General features: G+C 43.4%; 3 protein-coding genes across 4 annotated transcripts in view; all 3 read right to left on the bottom strand.

Moving 5' to 3' along the window:
- Positions 1-2,123, bottom strand: part of LOC135555770 (supervillin-like) — a 42,982-nt gene extending 40,859 nt beyond the window's left edge. For both annotated transcript variants that reach the window (XM_064988491.1, XM_064988492.1), the window contains exon 1: positions 2,006-2,123. The gene's annotated coding sequence lies outside the window, so the exon portion shown is untranslated. The remainder of the gene's footprint in view (positions 1-2,005) is intronic.
- Positions 2,124-4,882: 2,759 nt separating this feature from the next.
- On the bottom strand, positions 4,883-6,862 carry cdk21 (cyclin-dependent kinase 21). The gene is made up of 6 exons (XM_064987386.1): positions 6,549-6,862; positions 6,229-6,361; positions 5,862-6,029; positions 5,516-5,676; positions 5,295-5,427; positions 4,883-5,180 (listed from the first exon to the last, which is right to left on the bottom strand). Exons 1-6 carry the CDS (start codon positions 6,779-6,781, stop codon positions 5,103-5,105), a joined length of 906 nt encoding a protein of 301 aa, XP_064843458.1. The 5' UTR covers positions 6,782-6,862; the 3' UTR covers positions 4,883-5,102.
- A 778-nt stretch (positions 6,863-7,640) lies between these two features.
- Positions 7,641-26,782, bottom strand: LOC135555769 (all-trans-retinol 13,14-reductase-like). The gene is made up of 11 exons (XM_064988489.1): positions 26,489-26,782; positions 25,431-25,613; positions 24,783-25,024; positions 20,294-20,495; positions 19,891-20,088; positions 19,690-19,809; positions 15,378-15,516; positions 13,192-13,301; positions 12,429-12,598; positions 12,082-12,241; positions 7,641-11,900 (listed from the first exon to the last, which is right to left on the bottom strand). Exons 1-11 carry the CDS (start codon positions 26,643-26,645, stop codon positions 11,755-11,757), a joined length of 1,827 nt encoding a protein of 608 aa, XP_064844561.1. The 5' UTR covers positions 26,646-26,782; the 3' UTR covers positions 7,641-11,754.
- Between the last annotated feature and the right edge of the window lie 720 nt (positions 26,783-27,502).

Raw genomic sequence — 27,502 nt, 5'->3', positions numbered from 1 at the left:
GAATCATACTTAGGTAGCCTGGGTTTCACTTTTGGGTTGTGGGTGTTTGGTCCACACAGTACTGTTTTCGGTTTTGTATATTCACATTATCGTTTGTTGTTTTGTTCCAGTGTTCTATTGTCTTTATTAAAAAACATTATGGACACTTACCACGCTGCGCATTGGTCCTCCGATCCTTCTCGCTACTCCTCCTCAGAAGAGGACCCTTACAAAACCTTAGAACTTTCAGTACAAGTGCAATGGATTTTTCCCAAAAATGGGGTCTCTGAACTCACATCTTCCCCCATTGAAGTTAAAGGAGTTACATCAGATGATGTCATTGGGTTCAGGAAAGGAACAGACTGTGAAGGCCAGATTAAAGAGAGGAATTACACGGGATTAGATCTGTAGCCCCCCACTGGGCAGCAGAGTAATTTAAGGGTAAATGAGCGGTGGCTTCCCATTCGCTCTTCCCATTCTAAAGGAGAAGTCTACGCCCCTTCTACGGTGATTGGTGAACAGTATGGATTCTTTAAATGAAGTGTTGTCATTCAATGAGAGACTAATCGTTTTCATGCAACATTTTTTTCACTTGAGAAATACTGCACCAAACATCTTAGTTGGATGTAAAAAGATCTCCTCGGCAGAAAATGTCAAAATGAATGACAGATTTCTTGAGTTATCTTAGATTACTTCTATTTTGAGGAAGTATACTGGCTATGGCGTCTCAAGATGGACAAACAGTACTATTGCCACATGTCTAAGGGAGTATGCGAGCACACTCGTTCAGTTCGGCTAGCATGCGGAAGGCATAAGGGGTGTTACCTCTCTCTGTACCCATGTTCTGGATAATCACTGGACACAATGGACATGTGATGCAGGTAAATTGGGGATAGATTTAACCAGAGCCTTGTATTTAAAATAAAATGCTCTGGGTTTAAATAGCTCAGAATGCTTCTATCACTGGGGCAGACTTCTGCAGAGCCTATACAAAGACACTAATTGAGTTTAGAAATGATAACAACTGCAGCTTCTAGGACTTGTCTACACTACGGAACATAATGCCTCTAGAGCAGCTGTAGCTCTCCTCCTCCTCCACCCTTCATACTGTAACCCACCCCTCAGCCCCTGGAATGATATGACACATTAATAGTTGTCTACTGTGTGACATCCAAGTGTGAACAATTGGGAAAATTTTGCTCCACCAATGCCAGATGGCATCCAAAAGATCTAGCCTAAATCACATGAATTACATGTGAGTATCATTGATGACATCACTGTTCCTTTCTGTACATATAGTTCAGTCCTTAGATGACATGCCAGTCCACTCTAACTTCCACCCTCTACATCAGCCACAACACAGTCAGTAGCTCACCACTTTAAGAAAACACCATGGCAATAAACGTCATTACCACCAAATATTTATCCAAAATAGGATCTCACAGTATAGTATGTAAGAACCCAAAGAAGAAAAAAAACACTGACAAAACAAGACATGAGTCATGGCACGAATGAGAGCAATTTTACTATGCAAACAAGTCTCAAGTCAAATGTTTGGTAAGATAATGACATTAGGCCGACCAAGTCTCTCCGCAGTTTGATATTACAGATCTGTTAACAGAGTATAATCACTATTTGATACCAAATGCCAACGAAAAAAAAACCTGGGGAAGACCTTCCAATCGGGACATAATTACTTGTCAGTAACTGACGCGTAATGGACACAATTCGAGGGTCTATTTTCCTTGCCACTCGTGCGCACTGAAGAGGTTTTTCTAACTGTGTACGATTACGATTAATAGATCAAATTAGTATTTAAATGCAAATCATTTAAATGAACTATGTCCTTAAATGTGTCAGTTTATTTGAGTCAAATCCACTGTTGTAATCTAGTTGTGCCAAAGCGCACTAAAACTCACGGTGTCATTTACAATGAACGAAAAGCTAAACAATTCCCATTGTAAGTTGGCTTTCAACATGTTTTGTTTTAGAAGCCTACATAAAGGAATTTTGCTAGGGTACTTACATGTACTCGAATCGTAGGGGACCGGCTATGGTCACTAACAACAGCAGGGACTGGGCATTTGTGCGCCGCAGCAACAGAGCGTGAAAGCCCATTTACGGCGAGCGCAGACTGTCCCGGTTAAAAATATAACCCCCTCCCCTTGCCCGAGCGCTGCCACATACAGGGGACAAGGCTGGGAGAGCTATAGACAGCAACTGACAGAACCAGTACAATGTCAGCACACTGTCAATAGAGCATGATCTTCTCTATCGTTTAAGCTATGACTGGATGTGTTCATTTTCTTTGCAACAGCATAGGCTACATCTACAATGTCAAGTCTGGCCATTTCATGGATCAAGATGCGCTTGAATAAAAGATAACTTGAAACCTAAAGACACTTGTATTTATCCAAATATGACTCAGGAATAAAAAAATCACCTGTTTGAAAGCTAACACAAAATACTGTAAGGGAAACTCATTTGAGAAGTACCCTACCACCTCAGTATAAAATACTGACTCGTGTCCAAACAGGCACTTTGCCATTTCACTTAAAGGTAGCGAAATGTCGTTGCATAAGCAGTAACGAAAATATTGTAATGAGTGAGATGCAAGACTTCGCTCTCAGTCTAACTAGGGCGGCAGGGTAGCCTAGTGGTTAGAGCGTTGGACTAGTAACCGAAAGGTTGCAAATACACGAGCTGACAAGGTACAAATCTGTTGTTCTGCCTCTGAACAGACAGTCATTGAAAATAACAATTTGTTCTTCACTGACTTACCTAGTTAAATAAAAACGGAAACTGCGCTTGCGCAAAGGTTCCCATCACACGCTTACAACGTGGAAGCCACGGGACCAAAACAGTGAAGTTTAGCATTGTGCTCCAATGCTCTTCGTTGTTGCGGAAATTGACCCACTATGCTGTTTACTTTGTGCATCCACGCCATATCGTTGACTCTGCCTTTAAATTAACAGAGTACAAGGCCCAGAATATATTGAAAGGGGGGAGGGGGATCAGATCAGAGAGCTGGGACAGAGGCCTGTGTACAAATTAGGCAACAAGGGAGAGGGCAGGATGCAGCACTGGCAGTCCCACATTTGAAGAGGCCAAAGATACAACTTCTAAAATAACACCAAGTCACAGATAACTACTTAGAATAACCTCTCCCTAAGTGCAGTATGCCAGAGGAAGTCTGATTCATACTCTAGCTTGGACCACTTCAGGCCTTGAACAATAAGAATATATCTGACCTTATAAACATCATTGCACTTGACCCTGTGTGGCCATACTAAGGTCAACGGTCATGAAAGGGTAAATAGCACTGTGTCTGTACCACATAAGGTCGTGGAGGTGTGATAACCTTATAGCCATGTTTCTTGTACAAAATAGTAAAACAGACATTTGGTAACATGATATTGTGAAAATATCTTCATTAAAATACTTGTAAGATGTGGGTGAAATCAAACCAAGTCCAATAACAGGTGCCGCTCAATTGAATGAATGAAAACAGTAACACTGTCGAGAAAGTACTAATAGTCAAATGAATTTACATTTGATCAAATAAAACAAGATCACAGAATGTTCTCTGTCCTGACAAAAAATGCCCCTAACATTAAAATTGCACCTCAAAACTGAAAAAAGTGTATGTTATGGCCAATAAAACAGATGCACAGGTATGACCTTTCCAAGTATCTAAACAGAGAATATATATGAAATAAAAAAAGGGCCATTAAGAACCAAAAGGTGCAGTTGGAACAATAATAAAAAATAATGCATTCACTTATATGCTCATACAGCAGTGTCATCCACATGCAGCAACTTCAGATGAATAATATCACTTGTAACAACAATATGCCTCAGTAATAAAGTAAAGCATACACATTCTGAATTATTAACATTTTGTTCTCCTGCAAAATGTTCTAGCAGCTCTTGTTACTGCATTCTTACTTCCTGGTGTCAAATACAGAGTGGAAAACAAATCAAGCAACAATGTATTTTTGTTTTGTTTTGTTGAAACAATAACAAAGTGGCCACCCCACCTCTGATTTGGTTCAAAGCTGAGGGATGGGCCTGGGGACATGTAACCACTCTCAAATTCAAAGACAGAGCTATGGATGCAAGGACTGACCATCAAGAATATGAAAATTAATCGGTTTAAACATGTTTTGAGGTTATACAGTGTGTGTTTACATTTACATCGTTCACAAACATTGGAATAAAACAAGCTTATATTTTGGTTTCTGATGGGGTACAACAGTTGAACTAAGCTCATGAGGCATTTCTAAGTTATATTCTTCAAGAAGGAATGGGTATGTATTATTCATTTATAAGTAACAAAAAAATGGATGTAGCAATTAAGGATTCTAGTTATAAACTAATTTGTTGTAGTAAAGCAATATATTTCTTGTAATTTAGATTACTGTCAACTTTACTTTTCCTTCCACTTTGGGTTTTCATGACATAAGAACTGCAGTTTCTACATCGCTTGATATGTGCTTTTTCATAATACGAAACTAGTCTTCAGAAATGCATTTCAGATAAAACCAGTCAAGATTTGGATATTCATGTTGAACAAATTACCTTTAAAAGGGCCGACGCTACATAAAGTTTTGACTTTTAAATTGATGATCTATACCCATTGATTGTTAAAGAATATAAGTTATAAATACCTAATTAGCTTAGATCAACTGTCGCACCCCATCATTGTCCAACAAATAAGCCTGTTTAACTTCATTGTTTGTATATAATGTAATTATAAACAAACACTATATAGCTTTAAACACAGTTAAATCTATAATTTTGATATCATGGATGGTCAGTCTTTGCATCCTCAGCTGTCTATGAAATTGAGATTAGTTCAATCCCCCCCCCCCCATCTCTCAACCTTTTACCAAAACAGTGGCATGGTGCCCACTTTATTGCTTAACCTGCAGATTTACCTTCTAAAAAAATTCACTTTTATTTCCATTCCAAAAAAATTCTACATTTCGATATAGGTACATTGGATCTTACGGCACGAGAACCCTCAGTGTTCTATAGGCTAGGTAAAAGGATTCCAAGGGAAATTAACCTCTGTCCCAGCTCTCCTCCATCCTCTCCACATCCTGCCAGGTTATGAGTCCTCAGGCGCACACCAGGAAAGGGTGGGAGAGGGCTCTGGAAGCTGAGATGCGATTGGTCGGGCTGAACTCTAGACATTGCTGCAGGCAGAGAGCAAGTGTGTGCTTTAAAAGTACAATAGAATTCAATGATTCATTAACTTGGAAAATGCCTTGTAACAGAAACATGACTCAAAATGTGTATATTGTACATACAAGGAGTAGGTTGTTCTCCTCCTGGCCCAGGTTGGATAAGAGCTGGGTGCAGGGGTCTCTGGGGCACCAGCTACGGGAGTATGAGATGGGGCTCTCCCTGGGCCAGTCCTCCTCGCTGGGCAAGCCAATCACCCTGTGGGACATGGGGAAGAGCACAGGCAGAACACACAACATACATTATTCAAATCACAACTTGGGCACGGTAGAAGAAAAAAACTCACTCAAAGATTTTCTGGAGCTGCTGAGCCTCAGTGTATCCACGGAACAACGGCCTCAAAAGGAACAGTTCGGCAAAAATGCAGCCAGCGCTCCACATGTCCACGGAGGACATGTAACCAGAGTGGAGCAGCACCTCGGGGGCCCTGTACCACAGTGTCACCACCTGAAGAGAGAGGAGGGAGGGAAAGGAAGGGAGAGGGTGTGAGACGTTGGATAGGACATAAAAGTAAAAAGTATCTTTCTCTCTAAGTATAGCTCCTTTACCTTAGCTAGGCTGGGGGACAATGGCACTGTGACAATTGAACAGATTGTGCATTGAAAGGAGGATGTTCTACTCTGTAGACTTACACAGGGTGTAAGGGCGATGTGATAGGTGTAGATGCGTGCCAGCCCAAAGTCAGCGATCTTCACCTCTCCACGGCTACTAACCAGTACATTCTCCGGCTTCAGGTCGCGGTGCACCAGCATGTTGGTGTGCAGGAAGTCCAGCCCCTGCAGCAGCTGCACCATCACATCCTGTACAGACAGGAAGCAGCATGACAGCATTGCTCAAACACTTTCTCTGACTGTGGCTTATTCTGAAAAGATATGAGGACATTTGTTATGAAAAGTTCAAAAGAGAGTACAGTAACATGTTATACTAATTCGTAATGGTGTGCTTTGGACTCATTGAGATTTTATTCAGCTGCATGTATATAAGGGGGAGAATTCACACCTTAATTTTGTCAAGACTCAGTCCAGTGCTGGGGACCGTGGTGAGGAAGGTAGACAGGTCTTGGTCGATGTACTCAAACACCAGCGTCAGGTCCAAACTCCTGTTCTTCAGACCAGCAGATACGTCCAACAACCTTTCAGTAAGATCAGCAATTAAGGTCAATCATTGTGAACCATTTCTGCTAATGAAATGGCATGACAACATGGTAAGCAATTATAAAACACCATCAAACTGATTTTAAACCTAAAGATAATTATGTATAATTCATAGGCTATGCAAACATTTTAAGATATAATTACATTCCAGAAAAATGTACTTACTTTACAATGTTGGGATGGTTGAAATACCCGATCTTACGCAAGAGCGCCACCTCTCGGATCATGAAAGCAGGAATCCCACTCTCCGTGTGTCCGGGTATGTTCAACTTCTTCACCGCTACGAGTCGCTGTTGATCGCGGACCTCTCTGGCCTTGTACACCTTGCCATATGCGCCTTCGCCTATCTCTGCAAGTATTTCATAATTCTGATGTTCATCGCACCCATTGACCTCCATGACCGGCCGATTTCGTAGTTGGTTGCAACTAGGATGGAATAGACCATGCGTAAATGCCTGTAAACACGCGGTCAAGTAATACACTGCTTCCACAAGCCTAGGCCTTTTACTGGTAACGTTAGTCAGAGGCCTGGGAGGTGAATAAGTTCCCGATACTTATTGACCTAGCTAAAATTAACTAGTTATGCAAGAGAGAAGTTCATTATTGAACAGTTTAGTACGCTTTACACGAAACAACGATGTTATGCATTGCCACGACATAGTTAACGTTCGCTAGCTAGCCAGCAATCTTCCTCCAGCTCCACCTAGCAACCACTTAGGAACCACTTGCTAGCTAATCAAAAAAGGGAATCTTAAAGATGCTTTGTGCAATGTGTGGTTAGCTACACTTAGCTAGCTAATATTTAATTACTTGTGATTAACTTACCTTCTCACACCATAAACTGCAGAGATATGATATACATTTTCAAGATGCTTATAAATGATGGGACCACATTCTGGTACGGCCCCTAATTCTCCTCAACTAATCAGATCTCTCATCACCATCCGATAGACATCTTGCAGAAGACCTCTGTGCGCGTGCCATCATGTCTTGCACATTATGAGCGTTTTCTTATTAATATATACACCACCGTTTATTCATGGGATATTTTGTTACTTTTATCATCATAATAATCCATCAATATTCCAGGCCAGCCAGTATCAATAGAATTCTAAGGGATAATAATGACAGAAAGGTTGGGGGGAAAAAAATCTATTCAATCTCTGAGTCCTTCATTATCACAGTTTGTGCTATTGTTACAAAGTCTCCCCATACATTTAGAGTGGAATAATTCATTTTTACAACGATCAGCGTGAATATGTTTTTGTATTCAATGTTTAATAATGAGCAATTAACTTTGTACATTTGAAGCAAAGCATGTTGATTCAAAACAATCCAGTCTGTACATTGTAAATGTCTAATGCCTCCGTTTGAACACAATGGTTAGTGTTACAGCGCTTTTAAATCTGGTTCACAATTTTGTTGTGTTATGGCTTTTTTGCACCAATAGAGAGAGTTACAGTTTCACCCTACATTACTGTATAGGAGCATTTAGCATAGCTGGTTGGAAGACTGTCTGAACACTTAAGACATAAGCCACTATTATCCACAGTATATTGAGTTATGACACATTATTAACATGTGTGCAGCAGTTGTATTGGTACTGGTATCAAAAGTATTGGTAACTATAATCTACTCCACCCAACACTTTTGTTCTCAATATGTTAAGAGTGAAAATATGAAATGTGCTAATCACATCTATCAGAACACTTGATTTCTGAAAATATATATATTTTTTAAAGTTATCTATCCCTGGGCAATAATTTCCAAATGTCGATTGAGTTTACAACCAATTTACAGATCTGATGCTGACAGCATCCACAGCCTGCAGGCCAGGCAGCAGGCTGTTAGTCAGCCTGCCAGCTTAGTGGAGTCTGCCACTAACTAGCACAGTCAGTGTAGTCAGCTCAGGTATCCCCATTGAGACCATGTCTGTGCCTCGATCTAGGTTGGTCAAAACGAAACATGGCGGTGTTTGCCTTAACAATCTCACTGGAATAAAGACCTGCTCCATTCCTGTCATTATTGAAAGAGATTGTGATATTTCACATCTCAAAATAGGGCTACTTAAATGTTGGATCCCTCACCTCAAAGGCAGTTATAGTCAATAAACTAATCACTGATCATAATCTTGATGTGATTGGCCTGACTGAAACATGGCTTGAGCCTGATGAATTTACTGTGTTAAATGAGGCCTCTCCTCCTGGTTACACTAGTGACCATATCCCCCGCGCATCCCGCAAAGGGAGACTGCACTTGTGAAGGTGGTAAATTGCCTTCTAAATGGCGTCAGACCTAGGCTCTGCATCTGCTCCTAGACCTTAGTGCTGCTTTTGATACCATCAATCACTACATTCTTTTGGAGAGATTGGAAACACAAATTGGCCTGCACGGACAAGTTCTGGTCTGGTTTAGATCTTACCTGTCAGAAAGATATCAGTTTGTCTCTGTAGATTTCAGTGTTCCTCAAGGCTCTGTTTTAGAACCACTATATATTTTCACTCTTGGTGGTGTCATTTTGATGAAACATGCTGAAGCCCCAAAATTGACCTTCCTGGACGTCTGTGTTTCAGACATAAGGAAGTGAATGGCAGCAAATGTTCTACTTTTAACCTCGGACAAAACAGAGATGCCAGTTCTAGGTCCCAAGAAACAAAGAGATCTTTTGAATCTGACAATTAATCTTGATGGTTGTACAGTCGTCTCAAATAAAACTGAAGGATCTCGGCGTTACTCTGGACCCTGATCTCGCTTTTGACGAACATATCAAGACTGTTTCAAGGACAGCTTTTTTCCATCTACGTAACATTGCAAAAATCAGAAACTTTCTGTCCAAAAATGATGCAAAAAAATTCAGCCATGCTTGTGTCACTTCAAGGTTTGACTACTGCAATGCTCTACCTTCCGGCTACCCAAATAAAGAACAAAATAAACCTAAGTTAGTACTAAACACGGCTGCTAGAATCTTGTTTAGACAAAATATGATCATATTACTCACGTGCTAGCCTCTCTACACTGGCTTCCTGTTAAGGCTAGGGCTGATTTCAAGGTTTTACTGCGAACCTACAAAGCATTACATGGGCTTGCTCCTACATATCTTTCCGATTTGGTCCTGCCGTACATACCTACACGTACGCTACGGTCACAAGACGCAGGCCTCCTTACTATCTCTAGAATTTCTAAGCAAACTTCTGGAGGCAGGGCTTTCTCCTACAGAGCTCCATTTGTATTGAATGGTCTGCCTATCCATGTGAGAGACGCAGACTCAGTCGACCTTTTAAGTCTTTATTGAGGACTCATCTCTTTAGTAGGTCCTATGATTGAGTGTAGTCTGGCCCAGGAGTGTGAAGTTAAACAGAAAGGCACTGGAGCAAAGAACTGCCCTTGCTGTCTCTGCCTGGCTGGTTCCCCTCTCTCCACTGGGATTCTATGCCTCAAACCCTATTACAGGGGCTGAGTTACTGGCTTACTGGTGCTCTTCCATGCCAACCCTAGGAGGGGTGCGTCACTTGAGTGGGTTGAGTCACTAACGTGATCTTCCTGTCCGGGTTGGCGCCTCACCTCGGGTTCATAGCGTGGGGGAGATCTTCATGGGCTATACTCAGCCTGGTCTCAGGATGGTAAGTTGGTGATTGAAGATATCCCTCTAGTGGTGCAGGGGTTGTGCTTTGGCAAAGCGGGTGGGGTTATATCCTGCCTGTTTGGCCCTCTCCGGGGGTATCGTCGGACGGGGCTACAGTGTCTCCAGACCCCTCCGGTCTCAGCCTCCAGTATTTATGCTGCAATAGTTTATGCGTTAGGGGGCTAGGGTCAGTCTTCTATCTGGAGTATTTATCCTGCCTTATCTGGTGTCCTGTGTGTATATCCTCTCTTTCGCTCACTCAACACTACCTGGCCTGATGACTCCTTGCTGTCCACCTGGTTGTGCTGCTGCTACAGTTTCAACTGTTCTGCCTGCGGCTATGGAACCTTGACCTGTTCACTGGACGTGCTACCTTGTCCCAGACCTGCTGTTTTCAACTCTCTAGAAACAGCAGGTGCGGTAGAGATACTCTGAATGATCGGCTATGAAAATCCAACTGACATTTACTCCTGAGGTATTCACCTGTTGCACCCTCTAAAACCACTGATTATTATCTGACCCTGCTGGTCATCAATGAACATCTTGGCAATGTTCTGTTATGATCTCTTCTGTGAGAATCTCCCATCTTACGTCAAAGACACTAGTCACATGATCTCATTGATAGAGGGCTTAGGAAGGATACTAGAGGGCACCCTGCTGGCCACTTTTGATGTGGAGAGCTTGTACACCAAGATCCCACACACTGGAGGCTTGCAGGTGCTGCAACACTTCCTCTAGCAGAGAGACTCTACCCTTGCTCCATCCAATGATTGCATCTTACAACTTACTGAACCGGTATTATCCAATAACTACTTTGTCTTTGAGTTAAGACTTTTTCCTTCAAATTCAGAGTGTAGCCATGGGCTCCCCTTCCCCCCCCATACACCTAATATGTTCCCCCTGTTGATGACGCTCATTATACATTAAGATTGAACCAAAAGATTACGTGTAACAAATATGAAATACAAAACAGTTATGTGAATTTGAATTCAACAATAATGTTGACTCTAATATGAATAATATTCAATTATGTTTCTATATGATAATAGCGTAATATATGTACTATGCCATAAACATGTTTTTTTTTTTTTTTTTTTTTACAGTTTCTGTGCCTTCCTACCCTGAGGAAGGCACAGTGATGCCGAAACGTTGGTAAATATCAATTAAATTGCTGGGAGTTTATATGCTGTTAGTCAGAACCTCCACACCAACATATTTTTTTATGGGTGTGCGCCAGCTCATGTTTTTTTAATAACTCTTTCTTCCTAGGTTCCGGCCTTTGTAGGGAGTTTTTCCTAGCCACCGTGCTTCAACACCTGCATTGCTTGCTGTTTGGCGTTTTAGGCTGGGTTTCTGTACAGCACTTTGAGATATCAGCTGATGTAAGAAGGGCTTTATAAAATACATTTGATTGAAAGATTCCTCGACTTTCAAATTTGTTTTCCCTTAACAGTGAGAGAGAGCAGAGTTCTCTACACTTATTGATAAGAATAGTTACACACTCAAACACACAGTAACCATTTTGAGGCATCTTTTCACTGTGTTGACTGTAGGACCAGAGATTGAAGCCTGTCCCTGCGCTTGTGTTATTGTAGCTTTGGTGATTTGGTGAAGTTGCCTCTAGACGCTGATCCTGGGTATTCTCCCCCACTAATGTGGATTCGGGGAGAGGAAGTTGATCCTAGATCTGTACTTAAGGGAAACTTCACCCGGAGCAACAACGGGTTGTGGGAGGTGGTCAGTAGCATGCTACTTCAACTTCTTAGTGTCGACACGTTTGGTCTTCTTGGCCAGAGAGATGGCATCCAGGTGCAGGTTACGGTTGAGGATGACAGAACCACAGGTCAGAGCCCCAGCCAGTGCACCAGCAAAGCCACACACAAACACATCCTGACCTGTACACAGAATACAAACATCAACGCGCAGTAGAAACCAGAGCCGATAGACCTTTAATACTGAAGTCAAACGTATGACTTATCCAAATGCTAAGCAATTAGTTCGCCTATCGAAAACAGACATATAGCTTGCTTCTCTATGATATATCCTTGGACCCTATCAGCCATATAAGTATCTGACCTGTGAGGTAGAGGTTCTTCAGGGGTGTCTGGGGCCTCACGGTGGCATTGCACTCAGCGCTGAAACGAGCTGTGCCATGGTCCGCTCCATAGATCTCCCCTTTTGGGGCTCCAATGTAATGTGTGTTTGTTATGGGTGTTCCAGCCTCGATGAACTCAACCTAAAGACAGACCGAGAGAGACAAGGGAGACGCATGTTTCCAGCGAGGTATTAAGTTACACCATTTGTCAAAATTGAAAGGAAGGGTGTCTATGTTACAACTTACTAGTGCATCCTCCATTGAGATGTTAGGTTTCCTGGAAAAAGCATTCTAGCAGAGTTTAGTACGAATGGGCGAAATGCTCTACCTTGTCCCTGGTAATCTTGGGGAAGACACTCATCACCACCTCCAGAATCGAGTCACAGAATATCTGCTTCAGCTCCTTGTAATCAGTCCCTCTGTTGGTCACCTTGTCATCCTTCCACTCCTCAAACCACTCATAGTTAGCAAAGCTCACCAGACTCAGGGTGGACTTGCCTGTGGAGAATGGGAAACGAAAAAGGGAGACCAGCAGGCTGGGTTTAGGAACACATTGCAACACTAATGCATAAACATTGGACAGTCAATAGAATGGAACTAATCAACTTAAGACTTTGAAAAGACTCTGAAAAGGCATTTGAAAAGAAAAGGCATTTGATAGCCTGGACAGAGCAACCATCTGGTACCTAATAGAAACAACAGGATTCTGTAGTTATGTTATCTTTAGTATTTTGTTCCAACTGTTGTCTGTGTTTCCATTCATAAACCATTTCACAAAAAAAGAACAAAAGACAGTTTCACATCAGGAATAAAACTAGAACAAACATCTAACATGGCAACGCTCAGGGGAAAATAAAGGGTCAACCTAGAAACACCTGGAGGAGAGATGTCCAGGCGAGAGCAGCCTCAACTGGCACAACCTGGAAAAACTTGCCTCCGAACCGAGTAAGATGTAGGACAGTAGTCAATGGATTATACTCTTTATTTGGAGCCAAATGTTTAAATAAGTAGTCAGTGGATGATTCATTTCCAAGGATAAAATAATTTATTATGGTGAATATCAGCGCAAACACTTAGTCTCGTTTCTGTACCTGGTGATCGTTCCTCCCAGGTGGGATCTTTGGCTGATGGAGAGGCAACAAAGAGGATGGGAACACTTTTCGCTGACTCCTCCCTGTTACCCTTCAGATAGGTCTCAACCCTGTAACATCCAGATAAACGGGTATAGTAAGATACTGTAGGCTCTTTAAAACTACAGTAAAGAACAAGTCACCCTTCTCAGATTCTGATGCACATATACAGTGCATTTGGAAAGTATTCAGATCACTTCTTCCACATTTTGTTACGTTACAGCCGTATCCTAAAATGTATTCAATTGTTTTTTCCCCCTCATCAATCTACACACAATACCCCATAATGACAAACCAAAAATGTTATTTTTGTTATGTTCGCAAATGTATTCATATAAAATATTACCTTTACATAGTATTCAGATCCATTAAATCAGTACTTTGTGGAAGCACCTTTGGATATGACACTACAAGCTTGGCACACCTGTATATGGAGAGTTTCTCCTATTGTTCTCTGTAGATCCTCTCAAGCTCAGTCAGGTTGGATGGGGAGCGTCGCTTCACAGCTATTTTCAGGTCTCTCCAGAAATGTTTGATCGGGTTCAAGGTTAGACTCTGGCTAGGCAACTCAAGGACATTCAGAGACTTGTCCCAAAGCCACGTCGTCTTGGCTGTGCGCTTAGGGTACTTGTCCTGTTGTAAGGTGAACCGTCGCCTCAGTCTGAGGTCCTGAGCAGGTATTTAATCAAGGACCTCTTTGTACTTCTCTGTTCATCTTTCCCTCGATCCAGACGAGTCTTCCAGTCCCTGCCGCTGAATAACGTCCCCACAGCATGATGCTGCCACCACCATGCTTCACCGTAGCGATGGTATTGGCCAGGTGACGAGCGGTGCCTGGTTCCCTCCAGATGTGACGCTTGGCATTCAGGCCAAAGAGTTCAATCTTGGTTTAATCAAACCAGAGAATCTTGTTTCTCATGGTCAGAGTCCTTTAGGTACCTTTTGGCAAACTCCAAGCGGGCTGTCATGTGCCTTTTACTGAGGAGTGGTTTCCGTCTGGCCACTCTACCCTAAAAAAAAAACTGATTGATGGAGTGCTGCAGAGATGATTGTGTTTCTGGAAGGTTCTCCAAATTCCACAGAGGAACTCTAGAGCTCTGTCAGAGTGACCATCAGGTTTTTGGTCACCTCCCTGACCAATGCCACCCCCCGATTGCTCAGTTTGGCCAGGCAGCCAACTCAACGAAGAGTCTTGGTGGTTCCAAACTTCTTCCATTTAAGAGTGATGGAGGCCACTGTTCTTGGGGACCTTCAATACTGCAGACATTTTTTGGTACCCTTCCCCAGAAGTGTGCCTCGACACCATAATACTGTCTTGGAGCTCTACAGACAATATCTTCGATCTCATGGCTTGGTTTTTGCTCTGTCATGCACTGTCAACTGTGGGACCTTATATAGACAGGTGTGTGCCTTTCCAAATCACGTCCAATCAATTGAATTTACCACAGGTGGACTCCAATCAAGTTGTAGAAACATCACGAGGATGATCAATGGAAACAGGATGCACCTGAGCTCAATTTCGAGTCTCATAGCAAAGGGACTGAATACTTATATAAAATAAGGTATTGTATTTTCTATACTTTTGCAAAAAATTCAAAAAACCTTTCTTTGCTTTATCATTATGGGGTATAGTGTGTAGATTGAGGATTTATTTCTCTTTTTTACTTTTTAGAGTAAGGCTGTAACAACAAAATGTGGAAGAAGTGAAGGGGTCTGAATACTTTCCGAATGTACTGTAGACCGTGCTTGTTAAACAGTGAATATCTATTGAGGTTCCAACATGCGAAATTAGTGTAGTGGTGATTGTGAACTGATACTATTTTGACAACACCACATTTTAGTTTATACCAAAACAGATTACTGTAACAGCAATCTTTGATGCACAGTAAAAGGTTGTGAAATACAGAATGTGACTACACAGACTCACTATCAGTCTCATGTACCGTAGGTTATGTAATGTCACTTCTCTCTCCCGAAGTCCACACCACGATACCTTACACAATATTTGCCTATGCAACACATCAGATATATGTTAATAAGGACAAATAAAAGGTGTAGATTAAAATAAAAGCGACAAGTCATTAAACAGTGGGGCCTACGGGGACACACCAAACATTTAGGGTTAAACAAAGAGAGGAAGAACCTACAGTTCATCCATGTTGTGCTCTGTGAAGATCCAGTAGTTATCTGCTTTGAGGCCCAGGTCCTCCTTGGTTCCAGTCAGGCCCAGGAAGATGCTCAGACCTCCCGCCCCGTTTTTCATCATACCAAGCTGCTTCTGGATGGCTGCAGGGCATCACAAGATCATACAACATTCATGATTAGTAGGGATGTGCATCTTTCCCTTTCAATAAGATTCTATATGTATCAAGATAAATGGGCTCCGACACACTAAGTTTTAGTTTGAAATGATTTGGTTTGATTAGGAGGAACAAATCAATGTGGTTCGATGCGCTAACATTTCTTGCATAAACACATTCATTTTAAATTAAAATCTGCAGCTGATGGAGCTGTGTGTGTAAGTGATGTATAGATCTATGGTGTATGATTAGGAATAGGCCTACCACTCATTGGTCAGCGCTATTGGTCAAACCTATGGACAGAATGCAGTTTAACTAGGCTACTGACATTGCCTGGGGTTGTTAAATATGACTTGAAAAATGACTTGAAGATCAATGACTGTCAACATAATTCCACACTTAGTTTGACACTGAAGTAGAGGAAACAAGTGTCACAAAATTAGGTATTTTCAGAAGGTAGAAAGTAATTTGAGTCCCAAAAAATTCCTGTACCTGCAATTTGTAACATTTGAATCGATTCTCTGACCGATGCATGCTACATTTGGATCCGTCTGGGGTCTCGATGCACAGATATCTTTTGAACCGGGGACCGATGCCCAGTGGTGAACTGTTACATCATTACTGATTAGGCATCACAAGAAACATTATCTAGACAAGTGTCAACTAACAATTCAGTCTTCTTAAACGCTGACATCTTGAACATACACCTTAAAATCAAATTTTATTTGTCACATACACATGGTTAGCAGATGTTAATGCGAGTGTAGCGAAATGCTTGTGCTTCTAGTTCCGACAATGCAGTAATAACCAACAAGTAATCAAACTAACAATTCCTAAACTACGGTCTTATACACAGTGTAAGGGGATAAAGAATATGCACATAAGGATATATGAATGAGTGATGGTACAGAGCAGCATAGGCAAGATACTCATCTCATATGTATATACTGTATGTAAACAAAGTGGCATAGTTAAAGTGGCTAGTGATACATGTATTACATAAGGATGCAGTCGATGATATAGAGTACAGTATATACGTATGCATATGAGATGAATAATGTAGGGTAAGTAACATTATATAAGGTAGCATTGTTTAAAGTGGCTAGTGATATATTTACATCATTTCCCATCAATTCCCATTCCTAAAGTGGCTGGAGTTGAGTCAGTGTCAGTGTGTTGGCAGCAGCCACTCAATGTTAGTGGTGGCTGTTTAACAGTCTGATGGCCTTGAGATAGAAGCTGTTTTTTAGTCTCTCGGTCCCAGCTTTGATGCACCTGTACTGACTTCGCCTTCTGGATGATAGTGGGGTGAACAGGCAGTGGCTCGGGTGGTTGATGTCCTTGATGATCTTTATGGCCTTCCTGTAACGTCGGGTGGTGTAGGTGTCCTGGAGGGCAGGTAGTTTGCCCCCGGTGATGCGTTGTGCAGACCTCACTACCCTCTTACGGTTGAGGGCGGAGCAGTTGCCGTACCAGGCGGTGATACAGCCCGCCAGGATGCTCTCGGTTGTGCATCTGTAGAAGTTTGTGAGTGCTTTTGGTGACAAGCCAAATTTCTTCAGACTCCTGAGGTTGAAGAGGCGCTGCTGCGCCTTCTTCACGATGCTGTCTGTGTGAGTGGACCAATTCAGTTTGTCTGTGATGTGTATGCCGAGGAACTTAAAACTTGCTACCCTCTACACTACTGTTCCATCGATGTGGATAGGGGGGTGTTCCCTCTGCTGTTTCCTGAAGTCCACAATCATCTCCTTAGTTTTGTTGACGTTGAGTGTGAGGTTATTTTCCTGACACCACACTCCGAGGGCCCTCACCTCCTCCCTGTAGGCCGTCTCGTCGTTGTTGGTAATCAAGCCTACCACTGTTGTGTCGTCCGCAAACTTGATGATTGAGTTGGAGGCGTGCGTGGCCACGCAGTCGTGGGTAAACAGGGAGTACAGGAGAGGGCTCAGAACGCACCCTTGAGGGGCCCCAGTGTTGAGGATCAGCGGGGAGGAGATGTTGTTACCTACCCTCACCACCTGGGGGCGGCCCTTCAGGAAGTCCAGTACCCAGTTGCACAGGGTGGGGTCGAGACCCAGGGTCTCGAGCTTGATGACGAGCTTGGAGGGTACTATGGTGTTGAATGCCGAGCTGTAGTCGATGAACAGCATTCTCACATAGGTATTCCTCTTGTCCAGATGGGTTAGGGCAGTGTGCAGTGTGGTTGAGATTGCATCGTCTGTGGACCTATTTGGGCGGTAAGCAAATTGGAGTGGGTCTAGGGTGTCAGGTAGGGTGGAGGTGATATGGTCCTTGACTAGTCTCTCAAAGCACTTCATGATGACGGAAGTGAGTGCCACGGGGCGGTAGTCGTTTAGCTCAGTTACCTTAGCTTTCTTGGGAACAGGAACAATGGTGGCCCTCTTGAAGCATGTGGGAACAGCAGACTGGTATAGGGATTGATTGAATATGTCCGTAAACACACCAGCCAGCTGGTCTGCGCATGCTCTGAGGGCGCGGCTGGGGATGTCGTCTGGGCCTGCAGCCTTGCGAGGGTTAACACGTTTAAATGTTTTACTCACCTCGGCTGCAGTGAAGGAGAGACCGCATGTTTCCGTTGCAGGCCGTGTCAGTGGCACTGTATTGTCCTCAAAGCGGGCAAAAAAGTTATTTAGTCTGCCTGGGAGCAAGACATCCTGGTCCGTGACTGGGCTGGATTTCTTCCTGTAGTCCGTGATTGACTGTAGACCCTGCCACATGCCTCTTGTGTCTGAGCCGTTGAATTGAGATTCTACTTTGTCTCTGTACTGACGCTTAGCTTGTTTGATAGCCTTACGGAGGGAATAGCTGCACTGTTTGTATTCAGTCATGTTACCAGACACCTTGCCCTGATTGAAAGCAGTGGTTCGCGCTTTCAGTTTCACGCGAATGCTGCCATCAATCCATGGTTTCTGGTTAGGGAATGTTTTAATCGTTGCTATGGGAATGACATCTTCAACGCACGTTCTAATGAACTCGCACACCGAATCAGCGTATTCGTCAATGTTGTCATCTGACGCAATACGAAACATGTCCCAGTCCACGTGATGGAAGCAGTCTTGGAGTGTGGAGTCAGCTTGGTCGGACCAGCGTTGGACAGACCTCAGCGTGGGAGATCTTGTTTTAGTTTTTGTCTGTAGGCAAGTATCAGCAAAATGGAGTCGTGGTCAGCTTTTCCGAAAGGGGGGCGGGGCAGGGCCTTATATGCGTCGCGAAAGTTAGAGTAACAGTGATCCAAGGTTTCCACCCCTGGTTGCGCAATCGATATGCTGATAAAATTTAGGGAGTCTTGTTTTCAGATTAGCCTTGTTAAAATCCCCAGCAACAATGAATGCAGCCTCCGGATAAATGGTTTCCAGTTTGCAAAGAGTTAAATAAAGTTCGTTCAGAGCCATCGATGTGTCTGCTTGGGGGGGATATATACGGCTGTGATTATAATCAAAGAGAATTCCCTTGGTAGATAATGCGGTCTACATTTGATTGTGAGGAATTCTAAATCAGGTGAACAGAAGGATTTGAGTTCCTGTATGTTTCTTTCATCGCACCATGTCTCGTTAGCCATAAGGCATACGCCCCCACCCCTCTTCTTACCAGAAAGGTGTTTGTTTGTCAGCGCGATGCGTGGAGAAACCCGTTGGCTGCACCGCTTCGGATAGCGTCTCTCCAGGGAGCCATGTTTCCGTGAAGCACAGAACGTTACAGTCTCTGATGTCCCTGGAATGCTACCCTTGCTCGGATTTCATCAACCTTGTTGTCAAGAGACTGGACATTGGCAAGAAGAATGCTAGGGAGTGGTGCACGGTGTGCCCGTCTCCGGAGTATGACCAGAAGACCGCCTCGTTTCCCTTATTTTCGGAGTCGTTTTTTTGGGTCGCTGCATGCGATCCATTCCGTTGTCCTGTTTGTAAGGCAGAACACAGGATCCGCGTCGCGAAAAACATATTCTTGGTCGTACTGATGGTGAGTTGACGCTGATCTTATATACAGTAGTTCTTCTCGACTGTATGTAATGAAACCTAAGATGACCTGGGGTACTAATGTAAGAAATAACACGTAACAAAAAACTGCATAGTTTCCTAGGAACGCGAAGCGAGGCGGCCATCTCTGTCGGCGCCGGAAGTGTTCTAATACCCTCACCCACCTGGCATGTCCTGGAGTTCCTTAGGCAGCAGCTGCTTGTAGGTGTTGAAGATGCCGGCGTTGGAGATGACCATTGGAACATGCACATGGATCTCCTCCTGACCCTTCATCACGCTCACACCTGAAATCATGGGAACCAGAGGTGGTCAAATCTGACCATCTGTGTGATCAATCAATTCATCTCTCAACCAGTCCTATTCACCAATAGCCTCCTTGTTGTCGTTGAACAGGATGCGGTTGACAGGGGCGCGGACGAGTACGGCCCCCCCGGCTTTCTCAACGATAGGGATCATGTGATAGGCAATCTCACTGGCTCCTCCTATTGGGTACCAGGCACCAGTCAGGTAGTGGCAGACCATCAGGCTGTGCATGGAGAAGCTGGCATCCTTGGGCATGTTACCTGCAGTTACACAACAAAATGGAGTCCTATAAAAACCAAACACACTACAAAATTGATGCAATTAATTTGTTCCAGGTGGATAGAATGTGTCTCCCTCAAAATGGCACAAATTAGTGAACTACATAGGGAATAGGGATACAGTCTATCATTTGAGATGGCTGTGGTTATGCTCTCCACTATCAGGAACTACAGCAGCCTACCCTACCGTAAGTGCCAAAAATGTAGCTGAAGATGACCCTGAGGTCATTGTTCTTAGTCAGCTCGTTGACCACCTCTGTCACGCTGCGAGACGCCATGCGGAAGAAGAATGACAGACGATTGGCCAGGCCTGTGTACACCAGGAACTTGGCCAGGGGGACAGGAATGAGCTTCAGCAGACCCAGGAACCAAATCTTGTGTCCTGCTTTCTGTAGATGGAATACATACAGTACCAGTCAAAAGTTTGGAAACACCTACTTATTCAAGGGTTTTTCTTTATTTTGACTATTTTCTACATTGTAGAATAGTGAAGACATCAAAACAAAATGGAATCATATAGAAAGCAAAAAAAAGTAAACAAATCAAATGTTATTTGACACATGCACCAAATACAGCCTTCACCTTACAGTGAAATGCTTACTTACAAGCCCTTTAACCAACAATGCAGTTAAGAAAATACCCCCCCCCCCAAAAAAAAGTATGATTACAAATTAAAGAGCCTCAGTAAATAACAATAGCAGGGCTATATACAGGAGGTTAATGTGCGGGGCACCGGTATCGAGGTAATACAGTGCAGAGTGATCATGGGCCTCTTAGCTGCATCTCTGATCAGTCTTCTCCTTGTATGAGCTGAAAGTTTAGAGGGACGGCCAGGTCTTGGTAGATTTGCAGTGGTCTGATACTCCTTCCATTTCAATATTATCGCTTGCACAGTGCTCCTTGGGATGTTTAAAGCTTGGGAAATCTTTTTGTATCCAAATCCGGCTTTAAACTTCTTCACAACAGTATCTCGGACCTGCCTGGTGTGTTCCTTGTTCTTCATGATGCTCTCTGCACTTTTAACGGACCTCTGAGACTATCACAGTGCAGGTACATTTATACGGAGACTTGATTACACACAGGTGGATTGTATTTATCATCATTAGTCATTTAGGTCAACATTGGATCATTCAGAGATCCTCACTGAACTTCTGGAGAGAGTTTGCTGCACTGAAAGTAAAGGGGCTGAATAATTTTGCACGCCCAATTTTTCAGTTTTTGATTTGTTAAAAAAGTTTGAAATATCCAATAAATGTCGTTCCACTTCATGATTGTGTACCACTTGTTGTTGATTCTTCACAAAAAATAAAATTGTATATCTTTATGTTTGAAGCCTGAAATGTGGCAAAAGGTCGCAAAGTTCAAGGGGGCCGAATACTTTCGCAAGGCACTGTATGTATGTAGGTAGAGCTAAAGTGATTATGCATAGATAATAAAAAGAATAGCAGCAGCGTTCTGGGGGGGCAATGCAAATAGTCTGAGAAGCCATTTGATTAGATGTACGGGAATGTTATTGCTTGGGGTTAGAAGCTGTTTAGGATCCTTTTGGACCTAGACCTGGTGCTCCGGTACCGCTTGCAATGCGGTAGCTGAGAGAACAGTCTGACTGGGGTGGGTGGAGTCTGACAATTTTTATGGCCTTCCTCTGACACCGCCGAGTATAAAGGTCATGGATGGCAGGAAGCTTGGCACCGGTGAAGTACTGGGCCGTACGCACTACCCCCTGTATGTAGTGCCTTGCGGTTGGATGCCGAGCAGTTGCCATACCAGGCAGTGATGCAACCCGTCAGGGTGCTCTCGATGGTGCAGCTGTAGAACCTTTTGAGGATCTGAGGACCCATGCCAAATCTTTTCAGTCTCCTGAGGGGGAATAGGTTTTGTCCTGCCCTCTTCACAACTGTCTTGGTTATTTTGTTATTTTGTTGGTGATGTGGACGCCAAGGAACCTGAAGCTCTCAATGTGCTCAACTACAGCCCCGTCGATGAGAATGTAGCCGTGCTCGGTCCTCCTTTTCCTGTAGTCCACAATCTCCTTTGTCTTGATCACGTTGAGGGAGAGGTTGTTGTCCTTGCACCACATGGTCAGGTCTCTGACCTCCCCCCTATAGGCTGTCTCATCGGAGTCAGTGATCAGGCCTACCACTGTTGCATCATCAGCAAACTTAATGATAGTGTTGGAGTCGTGCCTGGCCATGCAGTCATGAGTGAACAGGGAGTACAGGAGGGAACTGAACACGCACCCCTGAGGGGCCCCCGTGTTGAGGATCAGCATGGAGGATGTGTTGTTACCTACCCTTACCACCTGGGGGCAGCCCGCCAGGAAGTCCAGGATCCAGTTGCAGAAGGGGGTGTTTCGTCCCAGGGTCCTTATCTTAGTGATGCGCTTTGAGGGCACTATGGTGTTGAATGCTGATCTGTAGCCAATGAATAGCATTCTCACGTAGGTGTTCCTTCCAGGTGGGAAAGGGCAGTGTGGAGTGCAATAGAGATTGCATCATCTGTGGATCTGTTGGTGTAGTGTGCAAATTGGAGTGGGTCTAGGGTTTCTGGGATAATGATGTTGATGTGAGCCATGACCAGCCTTTCAAAGCATTTCATGGCTACAGACGTGAGTGCTACGGGTTCGGCAGGTTACCTTAGTGTTCTTGAATACAAGGACTATGGTGGTCTGCTTGAAACACGTAGCTATTACAGAGAGAGGGAGAGGTTGAAAATGTCAGTGAAGACACTTGCAAGTTGGTCAGCGCATGCTCGGAGTACATGTCCTTGTAATCCATCTGGCGCTGCGACCTTGTGAATGTTGACCTATTTAAAGGTCTTACATCGGCTACAGAGAGTGATCACACAGTTGTCCGGAACAGCTGATGCTCTCATGCATGTTTCAGTGTTACTTTCCTTGAAGTGAGCACAGAAGTTATTTAGTTAATCTGGTAGGCTCATGTCACTGGGTAGCTCTCGGCTGTGCTTCCCTATGTAGTCTAATAGTTTGCAGGCCCTGCCACATCCGACGGGCCGGTGTTGTATGAGTTGATCTTAGTCCTGTATTGACTCTTTGCCCGTTTGATGGTTTGTCGGAGGGCATAGCGTGATTCCCGATAAGCTTCCGGGTTAGAGTCCCGCTCCTTGAAAGCGGCAGGTCTACCCTTTAGTTCAGTCTGGATGTTGCCTGTATTCCAAGGCTTTTGGTTGGAGTATGTACGTACAGTCACTGTGTGGACGACGTCCTCTATGCACTTATTGATGAAGCCAGTGACAGATGTGGTGTACTCAATGCCATCGGAAGAATTCTGGAATATATTCCAGTCTGTGATAGCAAAATAGTCCTGTAGTTTAGCATCTGCTTCATCTGACCACTTTTTAAATAGACCGAGTCACTGGTGCTTCCTGCTTTAATTTTTGCTTGTAAGCAGGAATCAGGAGGATAGAATTATGGTCAGATTTGCCAAATGGATGGCGAGGAAGCGCTTTGTACGCGTCTCTGTGTGTGGAGTAAAGGTGGTCTAGAATTTGTTTCCCTCTAGTTGCACATTTAACATGCTTATAGAAATTAGGTAAAACTGATTTCAATTTCCCTGCATTAAAGGCCTCAGCCCCTAGGAGCGCCGCCACTGGATGAGTGTTTTCCTGTTTGATTATAGTGGTATACAGCCCATCGAGTGCGGTTTTAGTGTCAGCATCAGTCTGTGGTGGTATGTAGACAGCTACAAAAAATGCAGATGAACACTCTAGGTAGATAGTATGGTCTACAGCTCATCATGAGATACTCTACCTCAGGTGAGCAAAACCTTGAGACTTCCTTAGATATCGTGCACCAGCTGTTGTTCACATAAATGCGTAGGCCCAGGCTCTTACCAGAGGCTGCTGTTCTGTCCTGCCGAGAGTGTATAACCTGCCAGCTGTAGGTTCTTAATGTCGTCGTTCAGCCCGTTGGTAGGATAACCGTGCTTTCAGTTCGTCCCATTAATTTTCTAGCGATTGAACGTTAGCTAGCAGGATGGAAGGCAAGGGCAAATTAGCCACTCGCCCCCTGATGCTCACAAGGCACCCTGATCTCTTAATGCGAAGTCTGTTTCCTTCTCCAGCAAATAACGGAAATCTGGGCCTGGTGTCTGTATTATATCCCTCCCGTCTGACTCATTGAAGAACTCTTCATCCAGTTTGAGGTGAGCAATCGCAGTTCTGAAGCTCTTTTCGGGGATAAGAGACGGCAACCGTCACCTCCCGGCGCCATCAGTCAAATATATTTTATATGTTTGAGATTCTACAAAGTAGCCACCCTTTGCCATAATGACAGCTTTGCACACTCTTGACTCCACAACCCTTGCCCTCAACACAGATGACAAACAGACCAGTCCCAAGATGGTAGTTCTTCTTTGCCAAAGTACAATCTCACAATTCCTTGCATTTGGCATAGAGTCCAACCTATCCCTGAAATAAGTATGGAAAAGGCTCTGAGCTCATAACAGCACAAGGCAGTTAGCATAAACCACAATTTCCAATAACAGCAGCAACATTAGCACAAGCAGCAGCATAGCAGCCTATTCATCTTGCAAAGCTGATCACTTAATTGAGCTTAAACATCAAACAAACAATCACCATTACAGTTCCATTCAAACACTTGTCAACTGAGGTCTACGGTATGAAGTTATTGATGACATCATGTAACAGCACCATACCTTCACCAGCCTCATGTACTCATCGATGGCCGCCTCCTCCCCAGGAAAGAACTTCTTCAGCTCGTCAGGGAAACGGTTCCTGCCACTGTAGATGGGGTAGGTGCGCCTGTTTCCAGGAGGGCCCAACACCACCTGGTCAAAGGGGTTGTCCAGTGGCTCCCACTGCAGCTGACCATTGGTCAGCTGGTCAAGCATGCAGCGGAAGGGCTTATGTTCCAACAGGTCCCCGATGTAGTGGATACCTGAGGTGGAGGCATGATTGACAGATGTATTTTATTATTAGATCGTCTTATATATTTAGGATGTCTAGCTCACATCACATGGGCTTATAAGACACAGTATTATTGATACATAGTTTGCATTTACAGTGTTTCACACTTGGACACAAACTCACAATTTTTTGGTTGTTGAGACAAAACCAGGCTAGGGTCAGCCCAGGACATGCGTTCAATTTTTTTAGGAACTTATTCAGGGTCTCAACTAGACCAAATGGACTTGGTTCATCGCCACTACCACTTCTGAGTAAAGGAAGGTATCTACCACATTTAGTAAGGAAAGGTAAACTGATAGCTGCCTTCTAGGTAAGGAAAGGTAAACTGATAAGAGCCTTCTAGGTAAAGGAAGGTAAACTGATAAGAGCCTTCTCACCCACGTCAAACTCAAAGCCTTTCTCTGTGAAGGTGTGGCAGCAGCCTCCAGCCCGATCATGTTGCTCCAGAACCAGGACCCGCTTTCCAACCTTAGCCAGCAGCACCGCCACCCCAAGACCACCAATTCCACTGCCAATGACAATGGCATCTAGTTTCTCAGGTACTTTACTGGCCAAGAAACCTGGTAAGGAAGAGTAATACAAACATACACAATGAACACAGATATTGTCAGTTAAATCTTCTTACATGAAACAAATAACGATGTGTTCCAGCAATACTATCCCACGGACTGTGCAAAGACAGCCTAGAACCACGTTTCCATCTAACCATTTCATGTGGATGAATTACCTGACCCATGAAAAAAAGTTACGACCGCATTTCATGGAAACATTAAAATGCAGTACAATTATATAGGCATAAATGCAAATCTCATTTGTTCGTTCGACATGGTGGGATCTTTGTGTCGGTAAAATGAATTATGCGATAAATTAATTATGTGCACTACGTAATTACACACAGTGTTTTATCCACAAAAAAAGTCAGTGATGGAAACACATGTCTGGTGGTTTTATGCAGATTTTTGAATATTCGAATGAAAGTCTGTCCCAAATTGGATGAAAACCTAGCTAGCGGTACTGAAACAGGTGTTTGTGTAGCAGCTATAAACATGATATAGTGCGGGGTGAATTTCGTTTCAAGAATTTCGTTTAGTCACGAGTGCAATACAGCAGCTTTGGCCAGCTTGTGACCCAGTACCGCCGGTGACAATCAGTGTAGTCATAAGATATTGTAGAACCATTGACATGGTTTAACAGACGAAATATTTGCCTGACCTGCTTTCCTACTTCAAATGAATGCTAATACTCTTGCGATACATGCAAACTACAAAGCCATTTAATTATGCAACAAGATATCACTTTCGAAACACACACAGGACAAGGGTGACTGCCCAAAAAATATTTACAGAATGTAAATCCATTTGCGCACATATTCCTAGAAAACTATATTTCGTGCATGCATTGGTGATCGGTCATGCCTTGTGTCCACGAGACTCACCCTGCTTCAGAACTTTGTTTTTCTCCTTTTGAGTGACCAGTGGTTTAAGCGGCTCACGAGTGTCGATATCGAAAGGATTTGGTCCGAATGTACGGAACACATATTTGTATAGTAATGCAGCTAGAGCAGCACAAATTATTGCTACAATGATCCACATTTGACGAATTTTAATCGGGGCACCTCCTCACTTTTCGAAGTGGACACACACTTCCGCGTGCGAACAAGTGGTTCAAAGCCACTTTGAACCCTTCCACTGATGACAGACAGCACGTGTGTTTATGGTCGTATCTCCGTTAGTTTTCAGCCAAAGAATATCAGGATTACTCAATAGTGTAAAAACGACGCCCACAGCTGATTCGCCCAGACGGTATAATGAGGATTCTATTAAAGTGACCCAGGCTCAACGCGCGTAGTTTCCACCCGGTGAAAAGCAAGCTGCCTCCCAGGCATTAGCCGGCTGCATGTAAAACTCAGTTTTAGCCGAATTTTCGCAGCAGGTTAGGAGAATTCACGTAGCAGGTTATGATGATTAGGTTGAGGTTAGGAAAATAGTTATATACTGAACAAAAATATAAACACAACAATTTCAAAGATTTTACTGCGTTACAGTTCATATAGGGAAATTAGTCCATTTAAATAAATTCATTAGACCCTAATCTACGGATTTCACATGACTGGCCCCCACAAAAGGGCTTTATTACAGACACAAATACTCCTGTTTCATCAGTTGTCCAGGTGGCTGGTCTCAGACGACCCCGCAGGTGAAGAAGCCAGATGTTCACTAACAGGGATGTAAAACTAATTTAAGCTTTTTGTGCATATGAAAAAATTCAGCTCATGAAACCAACACTTTACATGTTGCGTTTATATTTCTGTTCAATATAAATAGTCTCAAAACAAAAGTGACGTAGATCAGCACGTGGAGTAATGAGTAGGAATCTGTTTTCAATTGCAAAAGTGTTTGCTTTTGACAACGTATCTGCCTTCCACATAAAACTAGTTTGAAAATTTGAA

The sequence above is a fragment of the Oncorhynchus masou genome, chromosome 15 (genome assembly GCF_036934945.1).
Source record: "Oncorhynchus masou masou isolate Uvic2021 chromosome 15, UVic_Omas_1.1, whole genome shotgun sequence".
Taxonomy (NCBI): Eukaryota; Metazoa; Chordata; class Actinopteri; order Salmoniformes; family Salmonidae; genus Oncorhynchus; species Oncorhynchus masou.
The sequence above is the reverse complement of the archived record's forward strand: the minus strand, read 5'-3'. Positions and strand labels throughout refer to the sequence as shown.

Excerpts from the sequence above, each read along its gene's own strand:
- cdk21 (XM_064987386.1), bottom strand. The coding sequence starts at position 6,781 with ATGGAGGTCAATGGGTGCGATGAACATCAGAATTATGAAATACTTGCA. Across the intron at positions 6,030-6,228 it reads TGAGTCTTGACAAAATTAAG|GATGTGATGGTGCAGCTGCT; the intron begins GTGTGAATTCTC and ends CTGTCTGTACAG. Across the intron at positions 5,428-5,515 it reads CAGCTCCAGAAAATCTTTGA|GGTGATTGGCTTGCCCAGCG; the intron begins GTGAGTTTTTTT and ends CATGTCCCACAG.
- LOC135555769 (XM_064988489.1), bottom strand. The coding sequence starts at position 26,645 with ATGTGGATCATTGTAGCAATAATTTGTGCTGCTCTAGCTGCATTACTA. Across the intron at positions 20,496-24,782 it reads AGTACATGAGGCTGGTGAAG|AAAGCAGGACACAAGATTTG; the intron begins GTATGGTGCTGT and ends TTCCATCTACAG. Across the intron at positions 15,517-19,689 it reads GGAACTCCAGGACATGCCAG|CCATCCAGAAGCAGCTTGGT; the intron begins GTGGGTGAGGGT and ends GATGCCCTGCAG.